Raw genomic sequence first — 19025 nt, 5'->3', positions numbered from 1 at the left:
TGCATGAATGTCATGCATCGGGCCTCTAATTTTTATATATAAACATTGGAATTCTTACTGCTTTTTTTTTTTCATCCTCTCCCAAGGATATGTTCATTGATTTTAGAGAGAGAAAGGTGGGGAGGGGGAAGAGAAACATCAGTCAGTTGCCTCCTGTGCAAGCCCCTACCAGGGTTTGAACCTGCAACCTAGGTATGTACCCTTAGCAGGAGTCAAATCCAAAGCCTCAAAGCATATGGGATGATGCTCTAACCAACTGAGCCATCTGGCCAGGGTTCTATTGTTTTTAATAGTCTGTGTGCTCTTGGAGAAGAAAGACAGGACAACTTTCTTAACTGCTTTTAGATTATAGTTCTGATTTGCTTTTTTGCTTTTCTCAAAGCTTATAATTCTGCCTCTTGATTAATATTTTTAAATTGGAGAATCTTATTTATCTTTTGTCTCTTTGTACTATTTGCTAACTTACCTCTGTTCCTCTGAAGACAAATTTCCAAATTAACTGTAACTTTCCTCTCTTCTTATTGAAGAGAGCCTTGCTATAAAGAAGTAAAAGATCTTTTTTTCCCTTCTTATCTCTCTACCTTTGAAATAACTAGTTTTAGTTTCTCTTGAACAAAGTGGCTAACTATAATTCCTTCTTTTCTCCCACATGATGTCTGACATTGTCCATCTCCTGTAGCCTGTCCTCCATTATTTTAGTGTGCTTCCTTCTCTTGTCTGGATTTCCGCATTGCCCTAGGAAGTCTGCCAGTATGTGTTGATGAAGGACGGGACAGGAAAGGTAAGAGAGATAAACACTGTCCTATGAAGAAATACTAAGAGTAGTTTACTTTTAGTAGTTTATTTCTCTTACTTGGTTTAGAATTAAGAACCTATTTTCCAAAAAGCTACATGCCAAGAGAGTTCATTTGTATATATAAAAAAGTTGAACCTCCTAATAATTCAAGATATTTCAAAACTCAGTTTGATTTCTTATATGTATTTAGAAATGAAAAGAGAGACAAGAACACTTTAATACAGAAAGAAGGTTCTGCATTATAAACCCCAAATAACAATCACTGTCATGATTGTTGAAATTTAGTTTAAAGATAATGGGTAAAGTGAATTGGGTAAGTTTGGTATTGTGGAACCTATTTTAACTGGATTGGTTGTTTATCAACATTAGAATAATTTATAAAATTAGGCTTTTAGTATCTTTTTCTTAACACTAGAGTGGTCCCTGGGGTGAACTTCTAGTTGTGTAAGTTTTCCTTTAGGCTTACAATATTAGGGGTTAGCATTTATCCTGAAGGATGATTTTTTATAGTTTGATTAGAGATTCAGAGAGTGAATAATATATTCAAAGGAGCTAATGTTTCTCTTTCCTGGTGGGCTGATGCAGAATCGCTTTTGAGGGGATTTCCTAAGAATTTACTTACTTGAATAAAGTTAAAACATTTTAATAACATTTAAGATTCTGAGTTTTGTTTTCAATGAAGCTGAGATAAATCAGTTAAATGTAAGACATTATTATGTCGATTTTATAACATCTAGTTTCTTACACAAATCAATACTAGTAAATATTTATTGAATACCGAGAGGCTGGGTTTTTTTGGTGTGTGTGTGTGTGTGTGTGTGTGTGTGTGTGTATCTATATCTATATCTATATCTATATATTATTATTATTTTTTTTACTGATTTCAGAGAGGGAGGGAGAGGGAGAGAGAGCAATGAGAGAGTCATTGATCGGCCTCCTGCACACCCCACGCCAGGGATCAAGCCGCAACCCAGGCATGTACCTTGACCAAGAATTGAACCATGACCTTCTGGCTCATAGGTCAACATCAACCACTGAACCAAATCAGATGAGGCCCTAAACTAGGCTGATAGCAACAGAGTCGAGTATTCAGGAATAAATAAGAGACTTGAAGGCAGAATCCATCCACAGAATTTATTGATGGATTCAATATAGGAAATGATATTCAGGGAAATAAAAAAATAATTATTAGTGATTCAGTGAATTGGGAGATAGAACTGAAGAAATTGCCCTAACCGGTTTGGCTCAGTGGATAGAGCGTTGGCCTGAGGACTAAAGGGTCCCAGGTTCGATTCCGTTCAAGGGCATGTGTCTTGGTTGCGGGCACATCTCCAGTAGGGGGTATGCAGGAGGCAGCTGATCGATGTTTCTCTCTCATCATGTTTCTAACTCTCTATTCCTCTCCCTTCCTCTCTGTAAAAAATCAATAAAATATATTTAAAAAAGAAAAAAGAACTGAAGAAATTATTTGGCATAGCCGCATATAGGGACAGGCTGAAAGAGTTTAAGGGAAATGGTGGATAGAGAAAGTCATCTAATTGGAATACTAGAAGAGAAGAAAGAATATGGAGTAGATTCAATGTTTAAAGAAGCCCAACAAATCCCCAGCAGGATTTTAAAAATGTATATTTATAGACACACCTCATAGCCAAAGATCTTAAAAGCAGTCCGAAAAAAAGGACATCACCTTTAAAGGAGACCATCAGCTGATTTCTAAATAGCAACAGAGGAGGCCAGAGACAGAATGATACCTAAACTGCTCTGAAAGAAAATAACTATTAATCTAGAATCCCATGTCTAGCAAAAAATTTTTTTCATAATTAAGATATTTCCAGACAACAAAAGCAGAGAATTGCCATTACTGGACCCTTTATAGAAAGACTTCCTCTCTAAAGGATGTTCTAAAATAGCTATAATTATTGAAATGCAAAAGAAAAAAAAAGAATGATGACAATACAAAGTGAGTAAGTCACAACATACACATTGTTTAAAACAATGTATTTTTTAGTTTTTTAAAAAAGCAAATACACAACAGTATATACACAACAATAGCATATACATTGGGAAAGTTGTTTAAAGAAATTGAAGTATGTTGAGTGTTAGGTCTTTTTAAATGTTAATACCTATATCTCAGAGGTAGTTAGGAATGCAGGACTAAAGAAGAGAAGAGAAATCATGCGCAAAGATAACTGTGAAGTAAACCTTGAACTTCAAGAGTAAAAGAAAACAATGAAAGAAAAAGCATAGAAAAAGGGAGAGAGCTGGGCTTTGAAAGTTGCTTCTTTAGGGAATTAGAAGAGAAGGAGCCAGATACTAATCTGAGAGGACCAGACCTATGTTCAAAATGAAATGAGATATTCCAAGAAAAAGAACTTCCTATCACTGGCAGTGTTCAAGCAAAGGCTTACTGGATTCATCTGTTGTGAAAGGGATTTCTGTAGTGGACAGGAGATTTGACTAAAGATCTCTCAACTCTACAGTTCTCTTATTCTGACCAACACTTAAAGAGTGCTTCCTTCAGTAGTTAAGAGGAGTACTTTCAGAATCACATCTGTTTGGTTGGGGCCACCAAAATCAACCAGTGGCTTGGAACTCTGGCGTGGACATGTTCAAGTGTCATGAGAATGCTCACTTCCAGGTTCTCCATGCATTTTCACAGGCTCGGTCCTTAGCCCTAGAAGTATTGGTCAGGCCACGAGATTCATGAATATATGATGCTAGAACCAGAGATGATACTTAAAATATTTAATAACTGGAACCCCATAGGCACCAACAGTCGGAACAAATGCGGCTGTAAACCATCAGTGTAGCCATACTAGTGCACATTGGCTGATTAGAACTAACGTAAAAACGAACCCATGTTTTCCATGAGTTGTGATACAAGTGTAATTTTTAAAAATTGTCGGATGATAGTTATTTTCTTCCTTGAATGCCATAATGAACATCAAGATGATCTGAGGCTGGTAAATTTCCAGGGACCTGGCAATGGTTAATGACACAAATTTTCGTTTCAGGCTGATAAATCCATTTTGTACCTTTATGTCAGTCCTTACCTGCCATTCTCTTACATAATGGCCATAAATATAAACACCTTTCCACTTGCTGCATGACCCACTGAAGTCTAATGCTACGAATTTGTCATCAGGCTTACTTCGTCCGCAAGTTCTTCTTTATGCTTTCTTTGTATTTTCAGAAATGTCATCTTCATTTCTCTCCTTTCTTTCCTAGCTTTGTTCAGCCCAGTTATTTGATGTTACTTTATAAGGAAGATGAGAAACTGTGAAGGAAAGTCTGTAAAAGATATTTTTGTGAGGACTCACTTTTTAAAAATCTTTAGGCATTTAAGTTGTAAACTCAACAGTTGCTAAACAAAACTAAAATAATATTCTGTCCTGGAGCTCTGGTCTTATAAAAATACTAAAATAAAATTAAGATTCAGGGTGTTAAAAAGAGGCTCTAAGAAGCTCAATAACAAAGATGGTTGGCCTTGTGAGTTTTAGGCTCAGTTCTTTCAGCATCATTCTATCAACATGCTGCTAAATGCATAAGAGAAGGGTGCAGGCAGGTGTTAAATTTTATTTTTTGAGTATTCACGTGGTTCAAAATTTAAAATGTTATACAATAAAAAGTCTTTTTTTCACCTCTTGTACTGCAACCACTCAGTTCCTTACGTTACCAGAGATATCTTATGCATATAAAAGCAAATATGTACATATATTCCTCCTCTGCCCCCCTGTAACACAAATGGTAGCCTGCCATACACTTTGACCTACCCCTGGATGCCAGTGTTTGGTGCATATTTATGTATGTCTACATACAGTATATCCTCAGGAAATTCAAAATTAAATGTTTGTTCTAAAGATTTCTGTGTATTTTATTTTGCTTCATTTTCTCTCAAATTAACCTTGATTCTAGATTTACTACCAGAAGCATAAAGAAAAGGGATGAAAAAATATCCCCAGTTAGGGATAGGATTACCAGGATATCAGCACCAGCAGGATTATCTGGATAGCCGGAGGCCTCCTACACCTCAGTGTGATTGGATCTGTGCTGCAGTGGTTCTAAGAATAGAGACAGTCAGCTGTGGGGGGTTTTAGCAAAAAGAATCTTGTGGTACTTTGTCCCAGCAAAGCCTTCAGGGGACCTAAATGTAAAGATAAGGAAACTCTGAAAATTGTCGTGATATAGTAAGTAGAAAACTGAATGGGAGGCTTGGTAAATGGTAAAATGCTGTATAGGTGTACTGTATCAGAGTAGATTTGAGCCGTTACCTGCAGCTGATGAGCTCCAAAAAGAGCGAAACCTATTAGGTCCTGCAGTACTGGCTTAAGATACTATAAAACCTTGATTATGTTCCACTTGTAGATTGTTTCATTTTGTCATACTTTATATTATAGTTTGGGGAAGATAATAACTCCTATTTAGTCTCCCAGTGCTAGTATATTTCCTCTCTAGTCCATTTTTCCGAGAAGTCACCTGAATGAGATCATACCAAAAGGGAAATTTAATCGTTCAGATTTTATTGTGACCTGGTCTAATCTCCATGGCCAGGTTTTCCCCACTAGGCAATCTCATCTACTCCCCCATAACGTCATTGCCCCTATATGATGGCAAACCCAGAATCTTCTTTGCTAGCTTTGTTTAAGTACTCCTGAATCACTCTTGAATATGTACTTTTGATATTCAATTGGCATTTCAAATCAGGCAAACTGATTGTTACCCTTCCTACCTTCCTTACCCCTCCTTCCCTCCTTCCCTTCTGCTGCATACTCCCCCTCCCCCCTCCACACACACATAAACTACTTTTTCTTACATGTCTTGCTTGGTTCCAGACACATAAACTAAAAACCTAAGAGGTATTTACTATTTTTTCATCATCTCCCACAAATAACTGGCTATCAAGCTCTAAAAATTTGCCTTCGAAATATATCTTAAGTCAGTCTGCTTTCCAGATCCTCAATTACTGTCTTAGCTGAGGCCTTTAAACCACTTTCTGGACAACAGCTGCCCAACTAGCTTTCCTATCTCTAATTTCTTCTTTCATCTGCTACTTTCTTAGAATAGTTTTTTGAAAGACCAAATATAGTCATATCACTCCCTTAAATAAAATACATGGTTTATAGCAGAAATTATAAGTTGCATAAGGGAGGGAAGAGTCAGAGGCTAGATAGAGAAGAGCTTGGTATGTCAGACTGAGGAACATGAACTTTATCCTATAGGTGAGCCATTGAGGAGTTTTGTTAATTGTAGTTGTACAACCTGTTTGTTCTACCTGAAAGTCCCTCTTTCTGAATCTGTCCTATTACTCCCCATTCAGTGATATGATGGAACTGGGATCTTACTAGCTAGGGATAACCGATTATTAAATATTCAGGAGTTTTGTAAACCAGTTTTAAGTTTGAAAGCAGCTATGATTAGGGTATTAATGGACATCAGCAAATATGGCAAAATCTGGACTCTTCCCCCGATCCCCAAACTCCCTTGAAAGCTGATCCCAGCACACCACTACCCCTATCCAACTGGCAGCTTTGCTTCAAATTTTGACTTAGATAGTTTCTATTTAAAAACTTTCCTGCCAAGTTCTCTTGCCTCCACACACATAAAATTGATTGCTACTTCTAAAGTCCTTTACATGCTTTATTATATAGCATTTGTCATCTTATAGGATAATTCTGCTGTACAAGACACATTGGTGCCTGGAGGAACAAAACCCCCTGTTCAGGGTAATGGGGAAATCTCTACAGAACAGGTAAGACTTAAAAGATGAACAAAAATTTTTTGCCTTGTAAAAACGTGCTACAATTAGTATTTTTATAGATAGAACTAGAGGCCCGGAGCACAAAATTCATGCACTGGGTGTGGGGGGGCGTGTCACTCAGCCCAGCCTGAGCCCTCTCACAGTACAAGGAGCCCTCAGGGGATGTCCAACTGCCGCGGAGGTGGGAGAGGCTCTCGCCAGCGTGAGCCTGGCTTCTGGCTGAGTGGCGCTTCCCCCTGTGGGAGTGCACTGACCACAAGGGGGCAGCTCCTGCGTTGAGCATCTGCCCCCTGGGGGTCAGTGTGCATCATAGCGACCAGTCATTCTGCCGTTCGATTGATTTGCATATTAGCCTTTTATTATATAGGATTTTTAACAGGAATTTTTTTCACCCTGGACAGCTGACTTGCACAGATTCTTTGTTTCAGAATAAATAACACTTGTATAAAGTCTATAAATTAAGCATTCTTTGGATGAGTAGAGAAAGCACTTAACACATTTCGTACCGCTCAGGAGTTTTCTCGTGTTTCGTGTGCCATCTGTTAAGGACCGCCCACGAGTGTTCTTGTTTTTCACGCCCATGGAAAAAGGAACGAATCTAGATACTTATGTAAATTTTGTTTGGTCCTTCTTCATAGAGGAAAATGTTTTACGCAGTACCATACGTTAAAAAAGTACTAGGAACTTTAATTGTTTAATTGTTTTTGTAAATAAAAATGTTATAATTATTGAAAAACAACACCTAAAGTGCATTATGATGATTTAAATAACGTGCAGTTTGCCCAAAAACGTGCGGTCCCTGGCATATGTCTTAGAGATTTCTATGCGGTATGCAATGTGTTAATATAGCACATCATTGAAAAACATCATTTTGTTCAACATTAGTAATGATGTTGGTGAGAGATGCTGTAGGAACTTAACTCTTGTTTATATCAATTAGCCAATGGTAAAATAGCATTATATATTCTTTTGTGAAGTCACAGAACCTATCAACGATGTTAAGTCCAGACTTACTGTATTGTATCTGTTATCACAATAATGTTGTCCAGCTATATAGTGAAGTTGAAGATCTCTTGAGACCCTGTCAACTCCAGTATACTGACATGTTCTTTGGGTCTCTGATGTTGTGGTAGATCTTCACTTCAGTAACACTGTAAGTTTGATCTAGTCTAGGGTAAAATGAGTGGTGAGGGTGCTGTTATAGGAAGGCACATTGGGTATAATATTGGTGGCAGAATGTCAAAAGAGGCTCCATTTAATAATATATTTATTACATACCAATAATTATAAACTCTCAGTTACTTCCTGTTTTTGCCACCAGATGGCGATCAGACATTTGAAGGGCAATTGACTAAGAACTCAAGATTGGCTATCTTAAGAAATGAGGAAAGCCTGGCTGGCATGGCTCAGTGATTGAGAGTCGACCTATGAACCAGGAGGTCACAGTTCGATTCCCAGGTTGTGGGCTCAATCCCCAGTGGGGGGCATGTAGGAGGCAACCGATCAATGATTCTCTCTCTTCATTGATGTTTCTATCTCTCCCTCTCCCTTTCTCTTTGAAATCAATAAAAATATATAATAAAAGAAATGAGGAAATATAAGTTAATGCTGTGACTCATTATGTGTATATCTTAAGCCCTGTCAAACTAATCAGCAGTAATTAAACAGTGAAAAGTGGAGTTATCTATGGTTTAGTTACTTAAGAAATAATTTATACCTAAATACAGTTACTTAAGATTAGAAACCTTTTATCACAAAAGGTGACATGATTAGAGTCTATGTAATCATGATGAGTGTAAAGTAATCAAGAGAAGGGTTGAAGGCCCATTCTTTTAAACATTAAAATTGGTAAAGAGAGAGATATAAAAACAGTATTAACACTGAGGAAATATAAATGTTTTTGGTTCAACAAATTAGAGTAAATCTATTTGTGAAGGGTCTATCAATAGACATTAAGAGAAATGAAAGATACTTAGGGAATATTTCTGAACTCTGAATATGATGTCAAGGGAGACGGCTATGCCCTTCTTCTAAATCAGGGGTCAGCAAACTTTTTCTGTAAAGAGCCATACAGCAAATACTTGAAGCTTGCAGGCCGTAAGGTTTCTTTCTACCCAATTCTACCATCTTGGTGTGGGTAAAATCTAGGGTCTATAAATGTTTTCCTTTCTAGGCCTGTCTCTGGCATCTGTCAAATAAGGAGTTAGATTAGATCATCTCTGACATTTTTCAGATTGTGTGTCCTTTTGTACATCTCTCAAGCAAAGTGATCCCACAGGCTGACCCAGAGTGATATTTCTTTTATTTGTAAAGTCAAATGGGAAGGGGCAGCCAATCAATGTTTCTCTTTCTTCCTCTCTCTAAAAAGTCAATAAAAACATCTTTTTAACATATATTTTTATTTATTTCAGAGAGGAAAGGACAGGGAGAGAGAGATAGAAACATCAATGATGAAAGAGAGTCATTGGTTGGCTGCCTTCTGCACACCCCTTCTGGGGATGAAGCTCGCAACCCTGGCATATGCCCTGACTGGAAATCAAACCACAACCTCCTGGTTCATAAGTCGATGCTCAACTGCTGAGCCACACCGGCCGGGCTTGAAGCTAGGTTTTAAATATCAGTAAAGCTGGTTCTTTAACAAGTCCAGGTCACATGGCTGGCTTGTGATTTAGCTGAACTTAAAAGCCCAAATCATCTCTATTCAACAATAGGGTGCACTTGATTTCCGTTTACCTTTTATTTATGCCCATATCATTTCTTTTAAGAATTCATCCTTTTCCAATTGTGAGTGATAATAATCATAGTGGACAAGCCCTGAATATCCAAATGGACATGTATAGGAATATTTTGTTTTTGTCTTTCTTCACTTCTTCTTTTCCTTACAATAACTTTAACACAGTGTGATAGTATCTAAGAGTAATCTAAGAGCTCTGTAAACACTAATTTGAGTCTCAGGCTCTGCTTTTGACTTGCTCTGTGACTTTGAGCAGTTTATCCCCTGCTGAGAAAACCAGTCCTTCATCTGTAAAATGATAGATTCCCATCTGTCCACGGGATGGCTATGTAAGAAACACCTTCGAAGCCTTGTTTAAATTTTTGTGCTTTACTCCTGAATCTGTTTCTTTGTCTAGGACAGGGGTCCTCAAACTACGGCCCGCGGGCCACATGCAAATACAAATATTGTATTTGTTCCCGTTTTGTTTTTTTAGTTCAAAATAAGATATGTGCAGTGTGCATAGGAATTTGTTCATAGTTTTTTTTTTTAAACTATAGTCTGGCCCTCCAACGGTCTGAGGGACAGTGAACTGGCCCCCTGTTTAAAAAGTTTGAGGACCCCTGGTCTAGGATAAGGCCTAGGAAGCTCAGGTGATACTAGTGCATGGCCAAGTTTGATAACAATTAAAGATGACCTCTAAGGTTCTGGCAACTCTAAAATGCAGTGGTTACATGAAATATGTCTATTTCCCTAGAGGTCGTTTATTATATATCATTTTCTGGAACTTCTATATATTTCTGCAAGAAATAATTGAGATTAATATATTGTAGTTTCCCCCACATACACACATTGGTATAGCTTTACATAAACTTGGTTTGCCATAACATGGTCAGTTTATGGCTCAGGTGACAATCTTGATCCCTAATGTGTATTAGAAGATGGTTTCCCTTTTCACCAGAATGCCATCGTATAGCTTTTTTGTTTTCAGTCTTGGATTTAGAAAGAATTAAATGTTTGTGCTATCCTGATTTCCATATAACCATAAAGTGAAATAAAATTAGAAATTCAGTGTGGTTGTTAATTTCTGTTTGTTTTTAATTTACAGAATGCTCTTTTCAGTTGCATTAGCAGAAATGAAAGTAAGTATGTTATTGACGGTTATACCAACAGTCCAAAGAGCAAAGCACAGTTTACAGATTATGATTTAGCTGTTATAAACACTGCCAAGACCCTGCATTATAACTTAGGCTCTTAGTAAACCATCTGAAGGACTGTGCCCCGCAGGATTCTGATAGGCACCTTCCTCCGGAGTGCTTAGGCGTTCGTTCCCATGTCCTGTACTAGTGCTAGATGTATTAGAGGAAGGTCATGTATTTACCCCATTTGAGTAGTTAGGATCACTTTCAGAAGTTAAGCACTCCCACATGACACAATGCTGCACTTGCTGAGGGCTGCCACTCAGTTCAGTTCAGCGGACTTTCACTACGTGCTGTGTGTGGAGCAAATACACATCTATAGGGGCAAAACCATGTGATAAATGTAGCCATTAATAATTGTTCTTTGTGATGCAAATGAACAATGCATCAGTGAACACAGTAAATTTGGTAGTAATTACAAGTCGAAAACTTATGTGGCACAATAGGTATGAAACAGTGTCCTTGCCCAGGGACTTGAGGCCTGTCCTGCATTAGTTCAGTCCTAGTTTAATTAATTTATATATGCTCTTATCACTACCATTATTATTTCTGGAAGTTGCCTGCACAGTCACCAGAAATCTGATTCTGGTTCCTCCATAACCATCTCTAATAATTATCAGAGATTTCCTACCTGCCTTTCTCTTACCCTTTTCCTGCCATACCTCTATCATGTCTTCCTTCAGCTTCCCACAGATTGCTTAGCCTCTCTATGAATATTCCTTGCTCTTTCCATTATAAATTCCACATTTGCCCTACCCAGTCACTCATCTAGCTCTTCCCAGATACTTTAAATGGTCCTCTTGATTTTTAAAAATACATAAATCCAGAGTCAAATGTGGGTTTTACTTTTCAAAATTGAAAAGGTTATATCAGTTGTAAAGTGAAGACTATTTTAACTTAGGCATATTCTTGCAGATGTTCAAACATTGTAGAACTTTGGCGCTTTTGTTTCAAAATATACAATTATATAATAGTCAAACTTATGAAATGATCCTGATATCTCTTAGTTTTTTCAAAATATATTTTTTAATGATTTTAGAGAGGAATGGAGAGGGAGAGAGAGATAGAAACATCAATGATGAGAGAGAATCGTTGATCGGCTGCCTCTTGCATACCCCCTACTGGGGTTGGAGCCTGTAATCAGTCCATGTACCCCGTAATCAGGCCATGTACCCTGTCAGGGAATTGGACTGTGACCTTCTGGTTTATAGGTCGACGCTCAGCCACTGAGCCACACCAGCTGGGCTATCTCTTAGTTTTTAATGGTCCTATTTTATAAATGTGAGACATTTGGGGTTTTGTTTTATTTTGTTTTGTTTTGCTTTGCTTTGCTTATAAATCTCCACAAATCTAATGTGGAAAGCTTTTCTAGTAGTTCTCACCATGGGCACTATTGGCATTTTGGGAAACATTAGCTGTGTGAGACTGCCCTATATGTTGCAGAACATTTACTAGTCCTGACCCCCATGCACTAAATTGCATTAATGTTCCCCACGTCACGAAAACCAGAAACATTAACATATGCATTCACATTCTTCCAGGGGGATGGTATTACTGCTGCTGAAAGCCATTGGACTATAAGTTGACCAATAGTGACTTTATTATACTGGTCAGCACCTGAATGTCCTAATGGCTCTGCCTACATTAGTGCTGATTTTAAGTACTTGTCTTCTGTGGCATGGTTTTATTTCCAAAATAAAACGACACTTGTTCTGTCATGATGATGATTTATTGTTAGCAAATAGCTGATCCATTTCAATGTCCTCTCCTTTTTCCCCCTCAGTGGGCTCAGTATGTTGCAGCTATGCAGGCCATCACACAAACTGCCGAGAATACTGTCAAGCCATTTTTCGAACAGACTCTTCTCCTGGCCCATCTCAGATCAAAGCAGTGGAAAATTACTGTGCCTCTATTAGTCCACAATTAATACACTGTGTGAACAATTATACCCAGTCTTACCCAATGAGGAACCCAACAGATAGTAAGTAAAAGGGACATATTTCTCTCATTTCAATCTTTGGTAAAATAACATAAAATAGAAGCAAAATTTTGTAGATATCTGCAGTCTGGGGCATTTGGGAGATACCAGACTTCCTTTGGTGTTTAGATTTTACAGATTGGACATTACTGTCACAGCTAAAATATGCCAGAACAACAGAGCTGGCAAGGGTATGAAGAAACAGGCACTCTATTCTGAGGTGGGAGAATTGGTTAGTACAGATTTGAGGCTACAACCATGAGAATTTCAAATAATTATACCTTTTAATCTAGCAATTCCATTTATCAGACTTTGTCCTTCAACAACACTTACAGATAGGCAAAATTTTATCTACACATATAAAGGATATTTGCTACAATATTGGTGATAATAGAGAAAAATTAGAAAAAACCTAAACATCCATCAATAGGTTATTGATTAAAAGTGATAACTAGATAACTAAATCATATAGCTATATAATAACAACAACTATCTACTTACATAGAAAGAAGTTCAATATATAATAAAGTTGAAGAACTAAATGTATAGTATGATACATTTTTAGTATATAACTATTTGTTCCATATTATATGTATCTGTAATGTTTGGATTTTTACTAATAAACAGTCATTACTTTTTATTATAGAAACATCATTAAATGAGATGAGATCTTGCTATTTTTTAAAATGTCAGCTTGTATATCCTATAATCAATTTTTTCAGGTTATCAAAGTTTAAAAAGCTGACTAATTAACCAACTGACAAAAAACTGATAGGATTTATAAGCCAGATGCCATTGTTTTGATTTATACTGGAATATTGAAAGACTTGTTTTTCAATAATGGTGAGTTCTGGTAATAGATACCTAGTCTATAGGTATACCTGGTAAATAGCTTTATTTACTATACTGCAAAGTAATGGAGAGAGAATTTGGTGGGCCCTGTATACTGCAGATATTGATATATGACTCAGAGAAGTAATGGTTTCCAGTATAGCACCATGTTCTTTTTTTCTGAGTAGTACATGACATAAAACCAGCTAATTAAGCTACTTGTATCCTGAAAATGTAGGTTTATATTGCTGTGACAGAGCTGAAGACCATGCTTGCCAAAGTGCCTGCAAGAGAATTCTAATGTCTAAGAAAACGGAAATGGAGATTGTCGATGGCCTCATTGAGGGTTGTAAGACCCAGCCCTTGCCTCAGGATCCTCTGTGGCAGTGTTTTCTTGAAAGCTCACAGTCTGTTCACCCTGGAGTCACTCTGCACCCTCCTCCCTCTACAGGCCTTGATGGGGCTAAATTACACTGTTGTTCTAAAGCAAACACTTCAACATGTAGGTCAGTATCTCGTTTTCCTTTATTAAAACCAGTAGAAAATAGCACTTTAACTAATGATTTTTAAGTCTAACAAATATCTGTTACACTCTTGCATTGTGTAGACGAGTTTAGAAGATATAAAATTTTTCATTCTTTTATCCAGCAAATATTTATTGAGTATCATATATACAGTAACCCCCCCCTCCCCCCATTTGCAGTTTCGCTTCTCATGGTTTCAAGTTACCCTGGATCAACCATGGTCAGAAAATATTAAATGGAAAATTCCAGAAATAAATAATTCATGTTTTAAATTGCATGCTGTTCTGAGTAGTGTGATGATATCTCCCACCATCCACCCTTATGAAGTTTTGGAATTCATAAGCCTTTACATAGAGAATGTCTTAACCCCTTCCCCGGCAGAAACGTGTATACACGTTTTCACAAAATGTTCTTTTTCAGTCGTCGACGAGTATACTAAGAAAATATGGTAAAAAAATATGGTTTATAGGAAGACGAATTACAAACTGTTTTCATAACCAGCATCAAAAATACTATATAGAACCAAAATAAAAAAATTAGTCTGAAAAAGAAACGTTTTTAACAAAAAAATTGTTGGGGAAGGGGTTAATATATCTTCAGAAATATAAGTGGTTTGGGGATAGTTTTTCAGGGAGAAACTGGTGAACCCTAAATCTGTAGTGCTTATTAAAAGATGTCTGAGGACCATGTAAGTTTGCATTCTGTGATTGGAACATAAATATAGTGAAGTATGTGTTTGTGGAGGCAAAATTGTATGCTTTAACTTTACATAAAGGTAAAAGAGAAATCAGAAATTTGGAGGGCAAGAATTTTGCCAAGAATGAGGATGTACAAATACTATAAATTAAACGTTAAATTTAGCACTGAGCTTTCTAGCAACTATAGCAAAAAGGAAAGAGATGGGTGATAAAAGGCTAATTCTTTCATTAAAAAGATCACTTTTTCTGGCTCTAAATTCTAGGAGATAGATCTTGGTCTTTTGGTTTTTGTATTTTCTTTTCACATATTCTAAAATGCAATTCATAGAGTTTGAATTTTATGCAAATCAAATATTTATTCATTTGGCTTACCTATATGTTTCTGCATTTGTGCTTTCAGGGAACTGTGCACTAAACTTTATAGTATGAGCTGGGGCAATACACAGAGTTGGCAAGAGTTCGATCGCTTTTGTGAATATAATCCAGTGGAAGTGTCCATGTTGACCTGCTTAGCAGATGTTCGGGAACCTTGCCAGTTGGGCTGTAGAAACCTTACTTACTGTACTAATTTTAACAACAGGTAGGAGCAAATTACTGTACATGGAATGGAAGTATTTTGTCCTTGGTTTTCTTGTTTTTAAATAAGTGGAAAGACCACTATATTTTGATTTTGTTAAGTTAAAAGGCAGTAGTCTTTCTTTATGATTTCATCTTTCAATGCTATACTCCATGTGGTAAATCCTCTCTGGGAACGGAAGCACTGTAACAGAGTTCCTTCTAATCTAGGAGGATTTCCTGATTAGAATTTTACCCATCGCTTCTCTCTATAAAGTAATTGCCTCTTGATTCCATCTGGCCTTTTTTTCTCTTCAGGCCAACAGAGCTTTTCAGGAGTTGTAATGCTCAGTCAGATCAAGGAGCCATGAATGACATGAAGCTATGGGAAAAAGGAAGCATAAAGATGCCATTTATCAACATACCTGTTCTTGACATTAAAAAGTGCCAGCCAGAAATGTGGAAAGCAATAGCTTGTTCACTGCAGATTAAACCTTGTCATAGTAAATCCCGGGGGAGTATTATTTGCAAGTAAGTTTCTTTCATCATAAAGACTCTCCAGTCTAGGTGCAGACCCTCCGTGATCTTCACCCATAGCCTGTTGGAGTTTTCTCTCCCACCGCTTCCCTCTGCCCATCACCCCCACAGGTCACAGGCTTTGCCACTTTTCTTCCTCTGCTTGAAATTTCTTCCTACATCTCCATTTGCCCACAGCCTGTCCTTCCTAACCCCTCAAATACCTGTCTTTCCCATGGATTCTTCCCACTTTTCTCCAGCTGGTAGTTAATCCTTACTACAGATTTCTTATTTTTACTAATCTTAAGGAACTTGATTCAGCAAACATTTATTGAGTATCTTCAATGCACAATTCTATTTTTATATTTCAATTGTGTACTCATATTCTGTTCAGCATGGCTCTCCTTGAGTTTATTCTTTTTTTTTTTTTAAATATATTTTATTGATTCTTCACAGAGAGGAAAGGAGAGAGATAGAGATAGAGAGTTAGAAACATCGATGAGAGAGAAACATCGACCAGCTGCCTCCTGCATATCCCCCACCGGGGAAGTGCGCGCAACCCAGGTACATGCCCTTGACCGGAATCGAACCTGGGACCTTTCAGTCCGCAGGCCGACGCTCTATCCACTGAGCCAAACCGGTTTCGGCGAGTTTATTCTTCTTGCCTGCTTTTTTCTTGTATCCTCTTTCTCTTCTTTGGGGATTAGCATAATCCTGACACATGTTTGATAAGTGAAGGAGTTAGTGCATATAGTCATTAGGGCCTGTTCCTAGTAAACACTTATGAGTGGTTTGCTTAGGAGATCTAGGACAAAATAAAGATGAAAGCTGCTATGGTGGGTGAAGCCAAAAGCATTAACTACATTGTATTCAATGTCAGCTGCTCTTCAGAAACTTTTTTTAAAAGCTTTTCCAAAACCAAGTAAATATCCATCCCCTAAATCATTGTGTGGTTGGTGCTGCTGAGCACTTAATGACTGATTGCCAATTATTTCAGTCTTAAACAGGGTCTAGATTTGTCCTCTGACATGATTTGGGGATGACCTGATTAGGGGAGAGATGAGTGTAACTATTGGATGACAAGCAAGCATCAACAGGTGGGAAATTTATAGACTCTTAGCATAGAAAACTTATAGGAGTCAAATCCCTAATGAAGACTGAGAAAATCTTAAAGTAGTATACTTTCTAATTGTTATGGACCAAACACCTTAATGTTTATAACTAAAAGAATATTTTTAAAAAGAAGAAAGGGAGGGGAAAAGTAAGCATGCTCCTGAGAGAAAGGATGTATAATTTCACAAAGAGCAAATCAACTAGCCTAAGTTAATTTTCTTTCAATGAGTGAAATGCCACATTGATGGTAGTAACAGTAAGTATAATTACAAAATTTGAGCAAGGCCTTTGACCTCAGGTTCTTAAGAGAAAGTTAGGGATGCTTCCATAGTGTAATACATTGCTTACTATTCAACCTTAAGTCTGCTATGATTCCTGTTTTTTGCCATGCTTACACCTAACCAAGTGTGAAACATTGTTATTAAAACTCACTTTCTAGAAAGCTTCAGAAACAAAATTGATATTGACTAGACCAGTGGTCACCAACCTTTTGGACCTCACGGACCACCAGTGGTCTCCAGACCACCGGTTGGCGACTGCTGGATTAGACAATATGAGGAGGTTCCTTGAACCCTAAATTTGTATGTGTTTTCCTTTTTAAGATCAGACTGTGTGGAGATTCTCAAGAAATGCGGGGACCAGAACATAAAATATATAAACAGAAGCAATTATATCAGACTGAAGGAGGTAGTGAGCTGTTGCAATCAGGAATTCTAAGCAGTGAATCAGGGGCCAACATTCTCAGATAACCAGCTCCATATCATTGCTGTCTCCTTGCCATGATTTACTAGGAAGTGGAATTTCCTCAAGCCTGGCATTGGCTTGACTCACCCACTGAATAGGGAGTAACGAATGATGGTTGGAGTTAGCACATGAAAATGGAAGTTTTTTCTCTGCCCAATACTCGTGCTGAGAGCTGGAAGAATGTGTTGGTATCCCGTCGAGGGATCCTGGATCTGAGCTTCCTGGCAGTTAGCACATGAAAATGGAAGTTTTTTCTCTGCCCAATACTCGTGCTGAGAGCTGGAAGAATGTGTTGGTATCCCGTCGAGGGATCCTGGATCTGAGCTTCCTGGCAGTTAGCACATGAAAATGGAAGTTTTTTCTCTGCCCAATACTCGTGCTGAGAGCTGGAAGAATGTGTTGGTATCCCATCGAGGGATCCTGGATCTGAGCTTCCTGGCAGGAGGTGACTGTATGGTGGAAACCAGGGGTAACAAGTAGAACACCTGCACACCAAGGAGGGTGTAGGCTGCCACCAGGGGGCGTTAGTGCCATGAACTGGCCGAAAGAGTGAATTTAGCGCCTGCTTTGTTTTCCTGTCAGATAGGATTAAGTTCAACTGCAAATAACAGAACGACAGATAGAAGTAAAAGAAAGCCCAGAAAGAAAGAGTCCGGGGCTGTTATGATGGGCCCATCATCAGGAATCCAGGTTCCTTTTTCTTTCTCCATCATCTTTAGTGCTTGGTTTCCATCATCAAAATTACTTCCTAGACTTCATCATCACAACATGGCTACTGGAATTCTCGCCACCATATCCTAGTGTAAGGGAAAACCACCCCTAATTGTAAGGGAAACTGGGAAAGGTTATCTTTAGCTGTGGGCCCATTGCTATCCTAAGTAAAATCGGAGTTCTAGTAAAATATCTGCCATATTTTCTCAAGACCACAAACTGTTTCCCTTAGCCTTTGTGACTAGTATAGCAAAAAATGAAAGCATTAGACTAGAATCATAGGCTTCTGTGACTTTGAGCAGACTACATCTTGAGCCTCAGATTCCCTATTTATAAAATGATTGGGCTGGATGAGATAAACTCCAAGAGCCCTTCTACCTCTATTGGACTTAAAGTCTGAGTCTGGCCTAAAATCAAGTAAGCAAAACGAATGTATTCACAACATTCTCTCTCTCTCTCTCTCTCTTTCTCTCCCTCCGTCCCTCCCTCCCTCCCTCTCCTTCTCCCTCTCCTCTGCTCCTTATTGTCTATTTCCTGACCAGATCAGAATATAAACTCTGTTCAGGTGTGTCTGTTTTATTCACTACTATATCTCCAGTACCTAGAACTTTGCTGGGCATCCTATATAATAAAAGGCTAATATGCAAATTGACCAAATAGTGGAACAATCAGTCGCTATGACATGCACTGACCACCAGGAGGCAGACGCTCAATGCAGGAGCTGCCCCCTGGTAGTTAGTGTGCTCCCACAGGGAGCTTACAGCTGGCAAGTGCAGCAGCGGGGATGGGAGCCTCTCCCACCCCCACAGCAGCACTAAGGAGCGGGCCTAAGCTCTCAGTCGGACATTCCCTGAGGGCTCCTAGACTGTGAGAAGACTCAGGCCGGGCT

General features: G+C 38.2%; 1 protein-coding gene across 1 annotated transcript in view; it reads left to right on the top strand.

Annotated features, from left to right (window-relative positions):
• RECK (reversion inducing cysteine rich protein with kazal motifs) overlaps positions 1-19025 on the top strand; it is a 64082-nt gene that overhangs the window by 28259 nt on the left and 16798 nt on the right. Inside the window, exons 7-12 of the mRNA XM_006758615.2 lie at positions 10376-10409; positions 12250-12447; positions 13514-13781; positions 14898-15077; positions 15371-15583; positions 17284-17345. Of these exons, the coding sequence (XP_006758678.1) occupies positions 10376-10409; positions 12250-12447; positions 13514-13781; positions 14898-15077; positions 15371-15583; positions 17284-17345 (955 nt within the window). The remainder of the gene's footprint in view (positions 1-10375; positions 10410-12249; positions 12448-13513; positions 13782-14897; positions 15078-15370; positions 15584-17283; positions 17346-19025) is intronic.

The sequence above is a fragment of the Myotis davidii genome, unplaced genomic scaffold (assembly GCF_000327345.1).
Source record: "Myotis davidii unplaced genomic scaffold, ASM32734v1 scaffold534, whole genome shotgun sequence".
NCBI lineage: Eukaryota > Metazoa > Chordata > Mammalia > Chiroptera > Vespertilionidae > Myotis > Myotis davidii.
The sequence above is the reverse complement of the archived record's forward strand: the minus strand, read 5'-3'. Positions and strand labels throughout refer to the sequence as shown.